A 20,972-nucleotide genomic window follows, 5' to 3' on the forward strand; every position below is an offset into this window, starting at 1 on the left:
TTTCTTTTAAGAATTTTGTTTTATATTTGTTGTTGTTTCATGTTATTACAGTTGTTGTTGTTGTATTTTTTTGCATGATGTTGTATGGTTTAAGTTAATCATTTTATGTTTAATATAGAAATAAACTTTCTTGGTTGATATTTGCAAATGCAGAGAACTGATTCTGGTTTGGTCATGGACCCACCTCTGCAGATGATTCCTGCATCATATGCATGAATGCATTGATGGTTTCCCCACCCACCAAATTTGCAGTTCCTGAGGTTTGACTCGTCTCCACTGCATCTGAGGGAATCCATCCATATCGGCCCCTCGCCGGTCCCAAAATGGGCATTTGTCAAGGGCTCTGCGTTTCCACCACAGCCCAGCTCTCTACATAGTACTAAACCATCTGCGATATCCCAGCTGTTGTGGCACACTGTTCCCCACCGGCCATCATGAAGCACCTGCACTGTGCCCTGACAGGAGTTGTTCGTATTCACCAACTTCACCTCTGTGTTTACATTAATAATAGTGGTGTAAAAATACATGATATGTCTATCTGACCATGATAATTCAATGCATTTGGGTAACACTTTATTTCACATAGTTACTATAGTAATGACTATAAATTGTGCATAATTCCATGCAACTAACCCTAAACCACACCTTAATCTTAACCCTAACCCTAAAGAAATTACTTTCTCATCCTATCTTGAAATCAAGTTATGTCATCCTAAAACAATATGCGGTAAGTACATATAGTAAGTATTATTGCTCAGTACTTAAATGTATAATTACAATGTAATCTGTATTTGTAACATAATAAAAAAAAATTTTGGTAATACTTTATTTTGATGGCCCCCTTTACACATTTTGTTGACTATAAGTAACTTTGCATTTCACCAAGATCCAGTTGCAATTGTGATTTTCGAACAGTTGACAAACAGAGTAAATAGACCCCTAATTAAAGTAATAAAGTAGTGATAAGTCTTTTCACAGACTGTGATGATGCATTTCCTACGGAGCCCCCCTAGTCCCACTTTGTCAAAAATATGTATTATAACTATCTTGTGGCCTCAAGATAAGTATCTCGTGGTCTCAAGATACTGTCAAGATAGTATCTCGTGGCCTCAAGATAGTATCTCGTGGCCTCAAGATAGTAAAGTGTCTGACACATGGACCCTTTGTTATTAAACGGGACCCTGTAGTGCAATACTTCACATTCTGTGCAATATTCTCTGTTTTAATATTCAGTGTGCAACATAGTTTGCTGCAGTTCTGCTTCTATTTATTTACTAGTACTGTTCATCACAATTCTGTTAATACAGTAATGTAAATCTTGTAGGCTGCATATCCAGTCCTTTATAATTCTTCTTCATATTTTATAGCCTATATTTATACTTTTTACATATATACTTATTTATTTACCAACTTCTATTATTATTTATATTCCTTTAAGTAGGTAGCTTTTGTAAACAAATATTTGTTAAAACTGTCATTATGTCCTGAAAGTAGAATATGAGACAGATAATCTGTGAAAAAAATCAAGCTCCTCTGGCTCCTCCCTGTGGTCCTACTGCCATTTGCAGAAATACAGCGCTCCCGGTCAGAAACAACCAATCAGAGCCAGGAGGAATGTCTTAGCAGTGTCAATCACGCTCGTGTACGCGATGATCACCCCTCTCTTGCACAGCGCGAGCGTGTACCGTCGTTCGTGACTCTCCTGTTCGAACTCGTTCATCCAAATGAACGAATCTTTTTTCGAATCATTTCGTTCATTCAACGAAAGAAATGACTCGAAAAAAGATTCGTTCATTTTGAACGAGTCTTTTTCAGAGTCATTTCGTTCATTCAACAAACGAAATGACTCGAAAAAAGATTCGTTCATTTGGATGAACGAGTTCGAACAGGATCACGAACGTGCATCACAGAACAGAGCAAGGCGAGCATTTGTGCTTATAAAACTTAAAGTTTTTTATTTATTTTTTAAATGACCGATCGTTTCGCTAGATAAGACCCTTATTCATCGTCTGGTATCATTTAAAGCCCTTTGAAGCTGCGCTGAAACTGTCATTTGGTCCTTGAAACGTTTGTGTCCTATTGAAGTCCATTAAATGAAGAAAAATCCTGGAATGTTTACATCAAAAACCTTAATTTCTTTTTCCCCGCTGTGGGGGAGGAGCTGTGGAGGGAGGGCTGTAGTGCAGCAGAGAGCAAGGGGGTTGGACCTGTAAGTTGTGCTTCTTCAAATTTTCAGGCTAAGTCAACATTTTCTCAAAACTCCCTACTGCAGCTTTAAATGTCTTGATGTGCACATCAACTGTGACACAAGAATTGTCCCCCGGGTTATCAATAAAGATCAATAAAGTATTTCTGATTCCGATTTTAAGTTAGCCTATAGGGGAGTGTGCAGACTGGTTCATCAATTGTTTAAGTGTTTCACGTTTTGGTATTTTTGAATGTAAGAAAAGCATGTGTCCGTGTAGCCTACGAAAAAACATCAGCACAGGGCGTTCTAGGCTTAGGTCACGGTACCTCCTTCTGGTTGTATTTCTATATGTGTATTTCCCGGTATTTCCCAGTTGATGGCAAGGAGCTGTAGATGAACAGCAGATGATCATATGAATCATTGTGACGGCTTTACAGAGGTAAGAGTGTTTTAATTAGCACGGTGAACATTTAGTTAGATGGCAAATTACTGAGTTAAGATAACTGCAAGACTGACTAGGTGTTCGAGCTGGAAGCATTAGCGATTAGTATATAAGTTAAGCAGGCTAATTCAACGTTAATGGCTATCATTAGGCTAACGGCCTCGTAAAGTCCGGTACTATTTGTAAGGTTAGTAACAGGAACAAAGCCCGGCAGTTCATGTGGTGTTGTTCTATTTAGTTAATGTAGTTCCCATCCGAGTTACGTCGGATGACGACGAATGGGGGTTTCGCTTAGAACACCTATCGACTTCGAGTATTACAAAACGAGCCAATGGCGATGAAATGCCATGGGTCTGCGGAATTTGCATAGCGTATCTCCGCCCCACCGCGTGGGTATAAAAGGAGGACGCCGGCAACATGCAGATATGTTTTCGCTTCGGAGCCAAGAGTATTACTTCACTCCACAATCATCTCTGACTTCGCTCTACGAGACGAGCTTCTCTCTCCGGTGTTGGTGTGACGGCGATCTGCAGCGAGCTCACAGTGCCTGCTGATCTGTGCTGGGATCTGCCAGTGTGTGTGTGTCTCCCTGTGCGCTTAAACATCGCGGAGTTTTTTCTCCTCTCATAAAAGAGCTTGCACGCGGCAAGTCTTTTTAAAGACGGCTCGCCTGTGCTTTTCTGGTTGCAGCGGACTGGTATCGGACTCTGATGGGCACGAGCGCTGTCTAGTGTGTTTGGGCTTTGATCATGCTTGAACAGCGCTCGTGGATGACTCATGTTCTCTCTGGGAACGTGATCATCGCGTCATATATAGGTCGAGACTCGGTGAACTCGCAAGAGTGATAGTCCCCTCATCCACCACCCGATCTTCGGCTGGTGGCCAGGGTGACCTGAGGGTGTTGGTCTGGAACAAGGCGCCAACTCTGTGTCCACGCCCAAGCCCCCCCTCTTTAGTGACGGTGCCCGCTAGCGAACTGATGATTCCACGAGTCTACCCTCGGGTGGCCCGTGTGTTTTCATTTGAAGCTACAGAGGATGATGCTGTGTCTGTAGCAGCATCACTAGGTGGGCTTGATTCTTCTGGAAATGACGATTCGTCACAGCTGCCACCCTCTGGTGTGCATACGGCTGTGCCTGAGTCTGATCCGGAGATGACGGCCATGCTTTCCAGGGACGATTGGTTTTGGGTAAGGCCGCCGACGCGTCCACGGCAAACCCCAATATCTTTCCTCCCGGACGTGCATGATGAGATCACGGGTCCTCTCGTTGGTCTCATCCGCCTTTCCTCCCCTCAGGGGCCGCTGCCCATGGGTACACTGGGGTTCCCCCGGTTGAATGCTCTGTTGCCATGCTACTATGTCCTCAGAGTGCTTCCCGGCGCAATCCTAGGCACCCGTCCAAAGCCTGTAGTTCTTTTCGTCTACACTAATCTGTGGCAAAATGCTATAGTGCCACAGGACAGGCAGCTGCCTCACTGCATCCCATGACTGTTCTGCTGGTCTACCTGACTCAGATGTTCATGGACATGCAGGGGGGCAGGACTGACCCGAGGCTCTTCAGTGAGCTGCGCGCCGCCACTGACCTTGCTCTTCGAGCGACGAAAGTGGCCGTACGCTCTCGGAGTCAGGTGATGTTCACCATTCTGGGGCTGACCGGTCTGATGTGCACGAGGTCTGGGGGACCCTTCTGCTCGACACCCGCATCTCCCAGGTCGGCCTCTTCGGCGGTGCGGTTGAGTGCTTCTGCCCAACAGTTCTCAACCGTCCGTGAGCAGATTGAGGTTATTCTGCCCCACGGCCCCGCCGTCCGCTAAGATCCCTCAGTCTGCCCACCGCCGAAGGCTCCCTCCCACGGTTGGACCCGCTCAGGTGTCTCGCTTGCTCGCCATTCCACTCTACGGACTGGATGCCAGTGTCTATTGCCTGTGCGTCAGCTAGGTGCCTCCGTGTGCATGGTTCCTCCCCTGAGTAACCCCCACATGTGTATTTCCACTGTAAGCCTCCTTGAGCATGTGTCTTTCCCTTGGCAAGCCACCTTGCTACCCCTGGGGTTGAAATATTCTACCTGCGGCTGGCACCCCAGTGTTCTCCATATGCATCCTTCGGGTCATAAGTGTATTCTCTAAGTCCCCCCCGTTTGGGCTGGCAATATTTTGCATATTACCTCTAAACTATGGGATATGCTCCCCAGTGTACCTTGCTATTCCTGTGTTAAATAGGAGTCCTTGCTAGTCTTATGACAGGGATCTCAGTTTTACGCAGGGCACTGGAAGACAGCTGTGAAGTGGCGTGATTACACAGGGACCCCCATTCGTCGTCATCCGACGTAACTCGGAGTGACTACGAAAGGGAACGTCTCGGTTACGTATGTAACCCTCGTTCCCTGAGTAGGGAATGGAGACGTTACGTCTCCCTGCCACTTCCGCTGTACCGCTGGGTAGACGCCTGAGTTCAGTCTCGGCTCCTCAGCGAAGACATATCTGCATGTTGCCGGCGTCCTCCTTTTATACCCACGCGGTGGGGCGGAGATATGCTATGCAAATTCCGCAGACCCATGGCATTTCATCGCCATTGGCTCGTTTTGTAATACTCAAAGTTGATAGGTGTTCTAAGCGAAACCCCCATTCGTCGTCATCCGACGTAACGTCTCTGTTCCCTACTCAGGGAACGAGGGTTACATGCGTAACCGAGACGTTTAATGTAGTACAACTGACACTAAAACTCTGAAAACGTTCTCACACAGTAATTATTATTTTGGGTGAACTATCCACTATACATATTGTCACTATCCACAATACATATTGTTGCATTTTTGTATTGCGATAAATTGTGACACGATGGGCCCTATTTTAACGATCTGAAACGCAAGTGTCAAAGCGCAAGTAACTTTGTGGGCGGATCCCGGCGCTGTTGCTATTTTCCCGGCGGGATAAATATTCTTGCGCCTGGCGCAAATCTAAAAGGGGTTGGCCTGAAGTAGCTTCATTATTCATAGGTGTGGTTTGGGCGTAACGGGAAACAAACCAAATAAGAGCTTTATATCACATTCCCTTTAAGAGCATGATGAACGAGGTGCGCTTGTTCCATGGCGCCATACTATTATAACGACGAATTTACCAGGCGCGCTTCAGAATCAGTTCTCAGCCGAGGAGATCGATGTTCTCGTCAGGGCTGTAAAAGAAAGAGAAGTGACATTGGGGATGGGACAAACCCACCCAAATTAGCTTCAGTTAAACATGCATATAATAATTTGGGTAAATGTGTAAGCTTTATGCCTATTTTCCCCATCGTCATGGACACAACAATGATTTCCCTCGTGTTTTAATATTTTTCCTTATAATAATGTATCATTTGCAAAAAGTTAAATGCATCTGTGTTGATGAGAAAATCATCTACAGTGTGTGCATGTTGTTCACACTCTGTATTATGGCCAAGCATGCGCACTTAAAATAGCATCTGAATGTACGCGCAACTCGCCACTGACTTTAGACTAGTTTTTTTCTGGTCAGTGGCGCAATTGTTTTATAGAACAGCAAAATAGCATGAGGGAAAGTAGGCCGTTAGCCTACCCTAATGAATTAGCCTGCTTAACTTATATGCTAATCGCTAATGCTTCCAGCTCGAACACCGAGCTAGTCTTGCAGTTATCTTAACTCAGTAATTTGCCATATAACTAAATGTTCACCGTGCTAATTAAAACACTCTTACCTCTGTAAAGCCATCACAATGATTCATATGATCATATGCTGTTCTTCTACAGCTCCTTGCCATCAACTGGGAAATACACATATGGAAATACAGCCAGAAGGAGGTACCATGACCTAAGCCTAGAACGCCCTCTGCTGACGTTTTTTCGTAGGCTACACTGACACATGCTTTTCTTACATTCAAAACTACCAAAACGTGAAACACTTAAACAATTAATGAACCAGTCTGCACACTCCACTATAGGGTAACTTAAAATCGGAATCAGAAATACTTTATTGATTTTTATTTATAACCCGGGGGACAATTCTTGTTTCACAGTTGATGTGCACATCAAGACATTTAAAGGAATATAAATGATTATATAAGTTGGTAAATAAACAAGTATATACTTGTAAAAAGTATAAATATAGGCTATAAAATATGAAGAAGAATTATAAAGGACTGTATATGCAGCCTACAAGATTTACATTACTGTATAATTGTGATGAACAGTACTAGTAAATAAATAGAAGCAGAACTGCAGCAAACTATATTGCACACTGAATATTAAAACAGAGAATATTGCACAGAATGTGAAGTATTGCACTACAGGGTCCCGTTTAGTAACAAAGGGTCCATGTGTCAGACACTTTACTATCTTGAGGCCACGAGATACTATCTTGAGGCCACTAGATACTATCTTGAGGCCACGAGATACTATCTTGAGGCCACGAGATACTATCTTGAGGCCACGAGTTACTATCTTAAGGCCACGAGATACTATCTTGAGCAAACTAGATACTATCTTGAGGCTACGAGTTACTATCTTGAGGCCATGAGTTACTATCTTAAGGCCACAAGATACTATCTTGAGGCCACGAGATAGTATCTTGAGGCCACGAGATAGTATCCTGAGGCCACGAGATACTTATCTTGAGATCACGAGATAGTTATAATAAATTTTTTTGACAAAGTGGGACTAGGGGGGCTCCTTAATTTCCAGTTATTAACATTGTAAAAAAAAAATAATAATAATCCATGTACATTTTTAACACTATACTTTGCGTTTAATTGCCTTAGCATTAAATTATAGGAAACTAGTTAATGCTGCTGTATGAGTGTTTCTAATACAACGGTTGAAGGAGTTACGGCAAATTTGACAGTTTTTGTTCACCACTATTAAAGTTAATCCAACTATGATGAATTCAGCTTCTGAGAACCTCGGAAATATGAAAAGGGCCCATACATGGGTATATATTCTAGAAACATATACATGTATAAAAAATTTAAGAAAATAAAAAGAAAATGCAGTTAGAAAGTTCTAAAATATCTGGTTTACCTCGGCAGATGACACCTGCATCCTTTGCGTGCACACAGTTGTGTACTCCCCTTGATGGACAGTTCTTCACTGAGCCCTCAGTGCCTTTACATTTCACATCATCCATCCATATTGGTCCTATACCACCTCCGAAATAACCATCTGTCTTTACTTCTACCGGACTTCCACAGCCCAGCTCTCTACAGACAACTTCAGCGTCAGACATATCCCAACTTTCTCCACAAACAGTTCCCCACTGATTGTTTATAAGAACCTCTACCCTTCCAGAACAACTGCTGCCTCCATTTACCAATCTCACTTCTGAGAGACAGAGTAAGTAAATATATCAGACAGCATACATATAACAATAACTGTTTACTGTTTACATATAATCTTTTATACATTTCAGGTCAGAGCTGGTTGTCACATGTTTGATATGTACAATTTATAAATTATTTAATTTAAAAAAATTAATTCATTTTAATTTGTTGTCCAAAACACATTTTCCATATTTGCTTTAATTGTTAAAAATGGTTAAAAAATATACACAGTCATGAAATAGACTACAATGTTAGGTTACCATTGTGAACAGCTTTTGTTGCTCAAAAGGTCAAGTATTAAATTAGCTATTTTTTCCTGGATAAAGGACCCTTTTCACAGACTGTGATGATGTGTTTACAGGGTTATTAAAACTGTTCATCTAGCAAAAGTTGAACTTTTTTTTTTCAAATAATGTACCTTTATAACAGTTTTACTAACTTGGCATTAAATACCAGTAAAATGGTTTCAGCAACATTTCTCTTTTCTCACCAATATAGAATTTCACCCGACTATGATGACTTCTGCTTCTGAGAACTACAGAAATGTGAAAAGGGTCCGTAGCGGTGGAAATGTCCATAAGCTTTTAAAGACTAAAGTTTTGAGTCTATTCAGAAACTGACTGTCAGAATCAAACCCATGCTGAGTGGGAAAAGAGAGACAACTAGCCCTGAAATGTGCAATTTTCTACATGGTCCTATTCTTTTCTTGTTTATACTAGCTTATTTATACTAAATAAAGTATAAATAAGCTAATTTGTTAAATTGTTTGAATTTACCTCCGCAGGTGACTCCTGCATCCTGAGAATGTGTACAGAGGCTGTCTACAGAGCCAGAGTATTTGCACTCCTTCAGTGAGGACTCACTCCCGGTACACAGTAAACTATCCATCAATATGTTACCTGAACCGATCCCGAAATAAGCTTCAGTGTTTGTCTGTATAAGAGGACCACAGCCAAGCTCTCGACACAGCACAAGACCATCCAGTAGATCCCAATTGTTGTGACAAACTGTGCCCCAATCTCCACTATAATGAACCTGTACTGTGCCAGAACAAATGTGTGGGCCGTTTACCAGTTTGACCTCTGAAAGGAGAATAATTCAGATGAATTCACTTTGCATTTGACATGCAATCATTGTAGTTCCCAGAGTTTGTCGTTCACACTTACCTCTGCAGACAACTCCTGCATCCTTGTTGTGTGTAAACCGTTTATTGTTGTTTTCTAGAAGACATCTTTTCAGAGAGGGTTCAGTCCCAGCACAATTGGTATTATACATCCATATACTACCTGAACCCTTCTTAAAAAAAGATCCAACCGTGATACTCAGGGCACTCCCACAAGCGACCTGTTTGCAGATCACATCTCCACCCAACAGGTTCCAGCCGTCATCGCGAACCGTTCCCCACCCAGAACCATCATAGAAGACCTCCACCCGACCGGAACAAGAGTTTTCTCCATCTATAAGCCTAACCTCTAAAGAAGAGAAAGGAGGACGTTTGTGAAAAAAAATGCACCACCAGCAGTAGCTATGTTTACATGTACTCAAATAATCTGTTAGAAATGAGATTGAAAAGCCTTCATGCAAACACTTCATTTGATCCAAATGAGCTCGATCAGAATGATATTTCGATTGGGGTTGTGTAGACCTGAAATAATCCGATCAATAGGAAATAACTTAGCATGTAAACGCTTGAATATGATCCAGATATATCAGATTCAAAAATACCTTAAGGACATGTTTACCAGATTCTTTTTATGAGATCGTTGCTTACGAAGGTCCCATTGTTTATTTATGTGCTTCAAACTGCTCAGTGGAGACTAAATATATATTTTTTTAAAAACTTCTGATATATTTGTCAGAATTTGTCAGCTAACCCTAACCTATACCCAAAAATTTCAAAAGTATTTAAAGTTTGTGGCATAGTTTGTTATGGTAGGGACATCAACGTTAAATTTTCCCCACGGTTCATGAGTTCACACTTACACCCAGAACCCAGAGTACTCACCCCATCCCACCCCCAGGTTGGGATAGAAATAGTTAGAAGTGTGGAGATGGGGTGGTGGAGGAATGCTGGGAAACTGTCATGGAACATAGGTATGCTCTTATCTCGTTAGTTGATTAACTTAATGTACACCTGTCGTGTTAATTAGGTTAATTATATAAACGCGCTTCTCCCGAACTTTGATAATAAAACCATTATTTGTGTGAACAGGACATTTCAAGACTCACACCTGTAAGTAAATGTGTTTGTCAATCCCAAAAACGCAAGTGTGAACGTAGCCTTGTTTTGAAAATTAGTCCATGTAATCATAAAGTGTATTTTTTTGCTTTAATTTCAGGTTCAAGTGGGCGTACCTACCTGAACAGGTGACTCCAGCATCATTCCCATGTGTACAGTTGCTCGCTCCCCAACCGCTAAACACACAATCTTTCAGTGATGTCTCTCGGCCCCTGCAGTCGACGCCATCCATCCATACTTTACCCGATCCATTTTTGAAATAAGCATTGTAGTATAAAGCCACTGGATTTCCACAGCCACGTTCTGTGCACGCCACCAATGCATCCATGAGATCCCAGTTGGTGTCACAGACCGTTCCCCACTCTCTGTTATGGAAAATCTCCACTCTCCCTGAACACATGCCACTGCCTTCTTCAAATCGTATGATGGCTGTGGAAGTGAAAATTAAACGTTAGGAAAGTTCTTTCACGCTTAAAAATAAAGGTTCTTTGTTGGCATGGATGATTCCATGACCTTTAACATCCATGGAACCTTTCCATTGCACCAAATGTTCTTTAATCTTTAATAGTGAAAAAAAGGTTCTTTGAATTATAAAAATATTCTTCACATGAAAGGTTCTTTAGGAAACCCAAATGATTCTCCTCGAAATATTCTCTCGAAATCTCCCTTTTGGAACCTTTATTTTTAGGAGTGTTGGAATGATATATGATTTAGACAATAACGTGAATGTAACCTACGGGCACAGACAACTCCAGCGTCTTTCGTGTGGTCACACGCGTCGGTCTGGTTATCCCAATCGCAGTCGAGCACCGAGCTCTCATTCCCAAAACAGTTCATGTCATCTGTCAGTAATGGTCCCGAACCCTCTCCAAACAAACCACCAGAGTGCATGGATATGAAAGGACCACAACCTGCTTCTATGCAGATCATTTGGCCTTCGACTTCATCCAGCCCTTCATCACAAATGGTGCCCCAGTCGTCTCTGTAAATCTCAACCCTTCCAGAACAGCCATTAACACCATTCACCAACCTCACCAAAGCATTATTGGTTGTACTGGTTAAACTGGATGTAATGACAGCTGCATTTTCTACGTAGTCTGTTTGAAAAAAACAGAAAGTTTAGGGGTGTATGCACAATGTGTATTCATTTTTAAATAGAATGATTTGTGTGCATACACTCAAAAAATGGTTTTGTGGCACTGTTCTTTTTACCCAAATATGTTTTGTTAAAGTAACAGGCATATATTTATTTTACCACCAAAACACTATTGTATTGCGTTTAATTAACTTAACCTGTATAATTTTCCACTTTACTTAATTATCAATCGTTAAACTAATGTAAAGGGTTTAATTGACCCTTCGCAAAGACCCGCCCTCCTTAGTTACTGTCGCTATGTCCGAGAAGCTACGCTGCTCTCACCCACACACCGTGTTCTCACGCAGTGAAAAATACATCGCGGATCAGAGAGGACACTGACAATACGCTGACAGACATGACATACCAGGTAACTTTTCGGTTACTTTTGGTATTAAACATATTAAACAAAGTCTCACCTTTCAAATTTGGTCATTTTTAAAAAGAAATTTAAACAATAAATACCGTTTTGTGGCTCTTTAATGTGTCGTGACATCGCTTTAGAGCCTCAGTTAAAGCTGCTCGTGAACCGATCATCTCTTCCTTCTAGTTCATTTATAGCATCAAATAAACATGAATGAACATAAGAAGGAATGTTGTTTTAACCGCGGAAAGGCGTCAGTATATTCAGTTTTTCAAGTTCAAATCCTCCCATGTTAATCTACTAACTCTCCTGACTGCTTTGTCAGACAAAATGGCGGATGGCGAAGTATGATTGGTCAGATCACCTGTCAATCAAACTCCCTTCGAAGGGTCAATTTCGCGATAGAAAAAAACCTGGATGTGACTTTCCAATGTATTGGATGAAGATGGAGTGTGAAGAAAGTAGCAAGGTGCATGGCCTCAGAGAATATATAAAGTTAATCTAAAAGGCTGTCTTTAATTTCTGTGAGTATTTCGGAAAGTCTGTTCTGGAATGCTTTAAATATATTTCAATGAAAAAAAAATATTTTGTCTGCTTGTTCAAATTGCTTGAAATGAGGTTAAGCTACACAATTGCTGTACATTTTGTCCAAACTTAATTTGATTGTGTTCAATCTGCTTAAATGAGTAAAATTAAGTTTACTTAATCCGTTTGTGTTGGATTACATGAATGATTTGTGTTGCATTAACTGAATGGGCGGTGCTTGTTAGTTCCCAACATGCTTTGCATATAGCTGAATTAAGACAGAATAAATGTTGAAATGAAGTGTTATTTTATGTTTTTTTTAGAAAATGAGGAAATGGAATACTTTATAGTGTGTAATTGTGTTTAATGCTCAATTACATTGTAATTATTAGAACCATTCAAATTACAGTAGGTTACCATTGTGGAGAAGAGTAGAGCATTTGGTTAGGATGTGGACTGATTCAATTAGGTTTACTTTTGTTGCTGAAAGAGCATATAAATCTTAACATTTAGTATGTCAATAAGTGCTATTATTTGCTAATAGCTAGCTATAGTCTAGTAATTCATTTGAGAAATCATGTAAATCCTACATATATTTATTTTTCAGTGCAGTTTAAAATAAACTAAAGCATTTTCACTACTCTTAACTGGTTTAAGATACAGGGAACCAATTTAATTTATTTGTTTAGACTCATTAAGTTAAGTTGTCACAACACAAGGAGCTTACATAGATCCAAAAATGTCATTAACATTAATACAAAATAATTTGCTTGTGTGGAACCACAGTCCATAATTGAAGTTAGTTTAAAGAGTTTTTTTTTTTTGAGTGTATATGTCTGTGTCTCACCCAGAAGCAAAATGAAGCTCAGAAAGGACAGCATAGTGACTGAAAAGAGACAAAAGTTATTGTACCAATAAGCAGCAGTAACTGAAAACAACTTCAGCAACAGGACCTTGATAATTCAGTACTGCTCAGCAATGAGTTAAAATGTGATATAGCTTCAGCAAAATGCTCAGCAGATTTGTAAATATATTCTGAATATTTGCGCCACACTTGGATTAAATGGAAATGGGATGTTTATGGTTGATCATTTATCTTTTCAGGATTTAAAAAAGAAAAACAATTACCAGATATACAAGACAAAAAAAAAATTCTGACAATAGTTAAATTCAAATTTCTTACAACTACAGTTTGTAGTACAGGCTTATATTATGATGTCATATATTTTGTATATTTATTTTAATTATTAAATTATATTATTAAATTATAAAAAATGATATTAAATAATTCCTCACAATATATACCCTTGCATGTTAAAAAGAGACCTAAAAATCATAAGGTTAGTTTTAAATATCATGCTGACACCAAAGTCGTTCAACAACAAACTGACAGTTAAATAAAACAGAGCTTGAAAAATGATGTTCAAAAATTGATTATATACAATGCACAAAAGATCACTACAAATAAACAAAAATAGAATAAATAAGGCGTACAAACCTTTGGATGTCACTCGTCTGGTGCTCAGAGGATGAGTGAACGTCTTTTTGTAGAGTAAGAGAGTAAAGCAGCATGAAACCCTCTGAGCCCCTCCTTCACATACTACAGTACAAGAAACAAATATGCTCAAAATAACACGCCACACTGCCAGAAAGGAACGAATACCCATGTTGCCAGTGGACGATTCTGAAGAAAGTATGTTAATTTAAGTTAAGTTAATATGTGCACTAAAGTTAAGTTACTATGGGGGTTGTGCAAAAGTGATTTTAATTGTACATATTACAAACTACTCCAACCAATGAATATGTATAAATTTAAGCAGTGTCTAATGCAACAGAGTAAACAACAGGGAATTTAAAAAATGCTAAAACGCATTGTTTTGTATAATTTGGTTCTGATCATTTCTTGCCACGCGTCTTATGAGCAGGACAGCCACATTTGGCAATCAAATCTTGATTTAACTATTCAAATAGGCCAAGAAGTGCAAAGAATAGCTTGCAAACTTGCTCCTTGGAGTTAACAGCATATGCAAATAAGCATCTTTAAAAAAAACTTGCCTGGAAACATACATGTGAAAGCATTTGCTATATGGGTTTCCAACAGTGACTGAAATAAACAAATATTAAGCCAATGTATGTTTTCTTTTATAACGGAACTAAATCTGGACATTCAGGTTAAAAGACACTTAAATATTACACCCATATTAATGTTACAGTTTTTTTCAACTGCATACACACAAAATCCTTACTTGTCACACAATTTCTGAAACCTGACACTCATACACCAGAACCACACCCCAAATCTAAAAAACCATACACCATACAACCATAATTCTCTCTCTACGACTCAGTTTTCAATTTCATAAAACACTTTTTGCAAACCACAACACACAATTCTTTATGTAACACAAAAATCTAACAGGAAGTATCTTGATTTCCTTTTTCTATCAAAAAGCCACACTAATTCATCAGTGTCTCACACTAACTCCTCACATGTACAAACACTCATTGCTTTACTAAACACCAACCAATCATGGCTTTAGAATAGGACTATAAATAGGCCACTGGTCAAGTTATAGGTTTTTCGACTCTGTAATACTGTATTCACAACCACAAATGCTTTCAGTAAAAAAAAAAAATGTTTGGTTTCAAACGTGCTTTCATGTTTACCATGAATTTTTCAAGATCTCTCTGCCAATTACTTTCAATCCTGTACAGAAATGTACATAGGACCTCATGAAGGAAGAGCTTCAGGTTTTGAATAACTATGTATGTATGATATATCCCAAAATATAATATTATGGCAAAGGTGTTTGCAACGTAAGACAAATATTTGCTTTTGAGATGTGTTTGTGATATTTTGAATGCAGATGTGAAGCATTTTGCATTTTGTGTGTGCTATTCTTGGATTTGTGTGTAAGGTTTTGGAAAAAAAAGAGGCAAAGTTAGAAAACATGTGTAAGCAATTGAAAAAAATTTTTAATATATAAACTAAGGAGCTCCTAAAGGGACATGGTTATGGAAAAATAAGATAGGAGAAAAATGTATGTCACTGCTTTTGAGTTCTCTCGCAAAATGCAATGCAAAAGTTTTGCGAGAGAACGCAAAGTTCAGAAAAATATTTTTTCCTCCCATCTCATATTTTTTCCACCATAATATCCCTTTAGGGGCTCCGTAAGAAACATGTGTTCTCAGATGACCTGCTTCTCACACACTGATATCTGCTAATTTGTGATTTTACTCGATACTGTAGATTTCCTAACAAATAAAAACTACTTTTTTTTTTACATATCTTATTTAAGATTTGAATGTATTTATATAGTGTTTCTGCTTGTTCTTTAAATGCCTCACAATGTGCTGCACTTCAAATGGCCTTCAACAACTTACTTTAATGTCATTTTCATTGACATATTTTTCCTCAGTATTTGCACAGTTGTACACTTGTATAAAGGCAAACGAATGCAAATCTCTGCCTGACACATACATTTGTCTTGATTTTGCTTTTTCTTGCAATGTACATAAAGCACGGACAAATGACAAATGGGAGAAGAGTGAGACTGCTTGTAACAACTGCACTCATAAACATTAAAATTCAGCTCACAGAGGTTTGCATAAGGGTGTGTTCAGTATGTTCAAGTAACGTCTGCATGATGCTAGACACATATAAAAGGGTCATAGTATGAAAATTCCAATAGTTTGATGTATCTTCTAAAAATTATCTGAATTTGAAAAGGTTAAGAACTTTTCACAATGTGTTCAGTTTAAAGGGTTAGTTCAACCAAAAATTAAAATTATGTCATTAATGACTCACCCTCATGTCATTCCAAGCCCGTAAGACCTCCTTTCATCTTCAGAACACAGTTTAAGATATTTTAGATTCAGTCCGAGAGCTTTCTGTCCCTCCATTGAAAATGTATGTACGGTATACTGTCCTTGTCCAGAAAGGCAATAAAGACATCATCAAAGTAGTCCATGTGACCTCAGTGGGTTAGTTAGAATTTTTTGAAGCATCGAAAATACATTTTGTTCCAAAAATAACAAAAACGACGACTTTATTCAGCATTGTATTCTCTTCCGGTTCTGTTGTCAATCCGCGTTCATGAGTCCGCTGACGTAAGACGAGCTGACGTGTGTCTGGTGCGCCCGAGCTTCGTTTACAGTCTGAGGGAGACGCACGCTGTAAACAAAACAATCTTTGCAAACATGTCTTAGGATTTCGACACAGGGGAAGACTTGCATTTTTTTTTTAACCAGACATATTTATTTGAACCCGAATACACGGAGGCACCAGATAACACGTCAGCAGTGTCTTACGTCAGCAGCGTCACTGGCCTCGTGAACGCGGATTGACAACAGAACCGGAAGAGAATACAATGCTGAATAAAGTCATCGTTTTTATTATTTTTGGAACAAAATGTATTTTCGATGCTTCAAAAAATTCTAACTAACCCCCTGAGGTCACATGGACTACTTTGATGATGTCTTTATTGCCTTTCTGGACAAGGACAGTATACTGTACTGTACATAGATTTTCAATGGAGGGACAGAAAACTCTCGGACTAAATCTAAAATATCTTAAACTGTGTTCCGAAGATGAACGGAGGTCTTACAGGCTTGGAACGACATGAGGGTGAGTCATTGTAATGACATAATTTTCATTTTTGGGTGAACTAACCCTTTAACTCAAAAAGTTTTTTAGGAAAAAATCCGCTTGATGTTGGAGTTATTTGTAATATTTAGCAGAAAATTCAAATGTGATTTTGCTGATATACAGGTTTATGACATCACACAAACAGGGTGGCACCCAGGAAGCTGTGTAGTTTATCATGAACATTCAGATTTAAGTGAATGAAATCCATCAGTGAGTGAAAGTTTCTGAATTACATAATAATAGAAAGGAGCGTTTGAAACAAGGTAAGCAGACTTCTCTGTTGATATTTGCACAACTGCACTACATCTAAACATATGCTAGCAGTGCCATTTTGTTTCTTTTTACTTCATCTTTCAAGCATCCCATGCATCCCATGAAGATGTCAGGTAGGAATATCCCACATCCGAACACAGTGTGATGGTCTGTCATAGTTATAGGCTAAATGCTGTAGTTTGTTTCAAACAGTAGTATGCTACACTGTTGTCAATACCAAATGACCGCACTAGGGGCATAGGCAAATAAATATGGACTTGGAGAATGACCGCTCACGGTTCATTTGAGAAAGCGCCACACTGGTTCCCTCCAGATTTTCCTATTGAGGTTTTATAATGTGGTTTTTCAAATTATGAGTAAAATAATATCTTACAACGTAATCTGCACACACTCACACACCCCAAACATTCTTATCTTGGCTAATTATTTAGAAATTCACGTTTTCCATATGGGTGTGTAATTTACAGTATCGTCAAGTTATGTTTAACACAATTTTACTCATAAATTGAAAACCACCATTATAAAACCCGATAGGAAAATATCGAGGGAACCAGCTGTGAATTATTAATTCTTGTGAATTGAATATGTCTCTTATTTATGCTTTTTATTTAATAGTATATTTATTTGAAAAAATTATGACATAGATCACAACAATGCACAAAATAATTATACAGTCTATTTGTTTTTTAAATTATAAAGCACATGGTAATTTACTGTTTACAGATCTAAGAAATTATTGCTAATAAAAATAATTCTAGACGTTTTTGTTTCTCCATAAGATCCATCCATCCTTCCATCGATCTTCTTCCGCTTATCCAGGGCCTCTCCCCAGACACTTCCTCCAGCTCTTCCGGGGGGACACAGAGGCGTTCCCAGGCCAGCCGGGAGACATAATCCCTCCAGCGTGTCCTAGGTCTTCCCCAGGGCCTCCTTTCGGTGGGATACGCCCAGAACACCTTCCAAGGAAGGCGTCCAGGAGGCATCCGGAACAGATGCCCAAGCCACCTCATCTGTGCCTGTTACTTGAAACTCAGTGGTTCAATAGATAAATACATGCCTTGAATTTAAGGCATTAAATTTAATTAAATAAAATTAAACCTTGAATTTAAGTGTCTTTATGACACTGCAATAAAGACCTGTGATCAAATCCCACAGACACAATGAACATCTTTTCCTCAACCTAAGTTCAGATAAAATCTCAATGATCTTAAAACGGCATCACTGCATAATGGATAGTTGACTGCCTTTCAAACCAGAAAGTCCTTGTTCAAACCCCACATTTGCTAAAGTTATTAATCATTTAACACAAAGCTCTGGATCAAACCTGTTGAAAACGCTCACCATCTCTGCAGTCTCAGTGGCTCAGGAGGTAAAGTGTTGCGTTTCAATCACAGTATCCTGATTTCAAATCCCACTATTGCTGACTTTCAATTGTTCTCATTAGACAAGGTGTCCCGAAAACCACCTATTGTTGCAAAATCCATGATGGGCGAGTGGATAAACACATGCTCTCTGAAGACGAGACTGATGAAGACACAGGTTCAAATCTTTCTTTAACTCTTTTATTGATAACTCACAGGATAATAGTCAAATATAAGTTCTTTCACATGTTGAGACAAGAGATCTGTGGCTCACAGGTAAGAGCGCTGCCTCATGGGTTCAGAGGTTGCTGGTTTGATCCCGGCCAGATCTCCGCGATACGAGTGAATGCTGTATGTGTGAAGGGACGGGGACGATTCAGGTCCCCCCCGAACCCCGCCACGATGTCCAGCAGGGGTTATGCTTCTTGATACAATGAAAACAAAAATGTAGCTGACTAAAAATATTGCTCCACTGTCCCTTCCCCACCCGTTTAGGTTCCCATCATTTGCTTTTCAAAGGGGAGGCCCTTAAAAAAAATTGATAGGAACCTACATGTTTAGCACACAATCACACATCATATACATTACCTGTCCATGAGCAGAAGTCCATTATTACAGTCTGCAAGTCCCAAATCTGTGCTTCTGATGGCCGGGTTTACACTCCACAACACATCTCTAATTCTGTAGGGTCACGGCATAAACAAAGACATCATTACACACTGTATATCTAGAATAAAATCAGATTTAAAAAAAAGTCTACAATTTATTTTAGTCTAAAATGATATCTGCTATACATCAGTAATGCTGTATCAATCAATCTACTGTTCGCCTCGTTTAATTCAATTACTGTCTTTCAGGCCACAAAATGAAGAAAACACTGAATAGAACTAAAAACTAATTCCCCATTCAAATAATCTACAGACCTACTAACATCAGAACAAGATTACCGAAATTATACGCAATGCGTCTAGTCACTAATCTTTACTTCATTGTTTCATGTTTGTAGTGATAATATGGCAGCCTTTAATGTGGTATTTTAATTAAAAATGTGTTCTACTCTAATATCCCGGTCATAACAGGAAGTAGAAAAGAATGAAGCAACAGGAGAACATCAGAGCTTCACACAACTCCTGCTGACTCTAACATTAATCCAGAAAACACTGCAATATCAACTGAGTCTTTCTTTATCCACTTTATAGTGTGAATATCAGAGGGAGATTCATTCAGAGACTAAAAAGGTAACGCTAAAACTAGTGACTGACTTGATAGAGCGTGCAAGTCATTTGACTTTATGAGGAAAGTGACTTACAGGTGAGTCGCGTGACACTCGGTTCCCGCATTTTATCCGTCTGTGAGTCGGTTTTATTTGCGGTTGAGCTGTAATATAAGCTGTTAAATTGACATTAAGAGCTGACATCTCTTTTGCAGGATCTGCACGTGTTGTTGTGTTTGTTGCTATTTTTTTACAGTCTATGGTTTGTTGTCAAGCAGCAGAAGTGTCAGACTGAAGGAGAAACCCGCTTCTCCCGCCTAGTGGAGCGGAGGACAAACTGCACTTTACTGTCGGATTACAGTGGCGAGATCACATTTGTGACTTTGTATCATGAAGCAGCAACAGAAACATGTTTAAATCCCACAGATGCAGATCATATTTTACAAAGCCTGAGCCTAAGTTACTTCATACACATGCATTAGATACAAGCTCAGTAGCCCAGAAAATAATCGTATGCTCCTCAACGAGGAAGTCTGGTCTTTCGTTTTTATGAATGTATTTTTAATAGAAGAACAGAGAGGACAGTCAGAAGAAAAATCCCATTTACGTAAATTAGACTCGATTTGCAGTGGTGTAATTCACACAAATCCCCACAAGAGGGCGAAGCAATTTTATGTTCATTAGACTGGATTTGCAGTGGTGTTATTCACACAAATTCCCACAGGAGGGCAAAACACTTTAATGTTTTTGTTATTTTTTTGTATATTTAGCTTATATATCAGTATGCATATTTCAATGTCAAACAGCTTTTCACACAATACACTTGAAATAAAAAAATAGTTCTATTAGAGTAGTTCTGGTTTTCTTATAATTGAATAAAAAAACTAAAGAAATACTTTGCAAGATTGTTTGTGTGTTTATTTCTGGACAGAGTAGTCAATGAGTTATCAATCAATGATGACCATATTTTACCCAGCTTAAACATACGTTAAGATAAACTTGAAATCCAAAACATCACCATTCCTTCACAGTCTTTGTGGGTCAGTGGATAGTTGACTCCCTTTCCAGCTGGAAAGTCCTTGTTCCAATCCCACGTTTTCAAAAATGATTCATCATTTGACACAAAGCTCTGGATCAAACTTGTTGAAAATGCTCAGTGGCTCAGGAGATAAAATGTTGTGTTTCAATCACAGTATCCTGAGTTCAAATCCCATTATTGCTGACTTTCAATTGTTCTCATTAGACAAGGTGTCCCGAA

The 20,972-nt window shown here is 39.2% G+C and overlaps 1 protein-coding gene and 1 long non-coding RNA gene across 2 annotated transcripts in view; both read right to left on the reverse strand.

The window, feature by feature from the left end:
• LOC143742149 (scavenger receptor cysteine-rich type 1 protein M130) overlaps positions 1-13,925 on the reverse strand; it is a 34,688-nt gene extending 20,763 nt beyond the window's left edge. Inside the window, exons 1-8 of the mRNA XM_077234837.1 lie at positions 13,718-13,925; positions 13,067-13,105; positions 10,933-11,292; positions 10,316-10,624; positions 9,123-9,428; positions 8,733-9,038; positions 7,658-7,957; positions 181-490 (exon numbers count right to left, since the gene is read on the reverse strand). Of these exons, the coding sequence (XP_077090952.1) occupies positions 181-490; positions 7,658-7,957; positions 8,733-9,038; positions 9,123-9,428; positions 10,316-10,624; positions 10,933-11,292; positions 13,067-13,105; positions 13,718-13,886 (2,099 nt within the window). The 5' untranslated portion in view covers positions 13,887-13,925. The remainder of the gene's footprint in view (positions 1-180; positions 491-7,657; positions 7,958-8,732; positions 9,039-9,122; positions 9,429-10,315; positions 10,625-10,932; positions 11,293-13,066; positions 13,106-13,717) is intronic.
• Positions 13,926-19,089: 5,164 nt separating this feature from the next.
• LOC143742151 (uncharacterized) lies at positions 19,090-19,866 on the reverse strand. Its single transcript, XR_013205363.1, has 2 exons — positions 19,811-19,866; positions 19,090-19,182 (listed from the first exon to the last, which is right to left on the reverse strand). It is a non-coding gene; the product is annotated as an uncharacterized LOC143742151 (long non-coding RNA).
• Positions 19,867-20,972: the final 1,106 nt, after the last annotated feature.

Source organism: Siphateles boraxobius, unplaced genomic scaffold, assembly GCF_051911475.1.
Source record: "Siphateles boraxobius isolate OS27281-9 unplaced genomic scaffold, OSU_SipBor_1 19, whole genome shotgun sequence".
Lineage (NCBI taxonomy): Eukaryota > Metazoa > Chordata > Actinopteri > Cypriniformes > Leuciscidae > Siphateles > Siphateles boraxobius.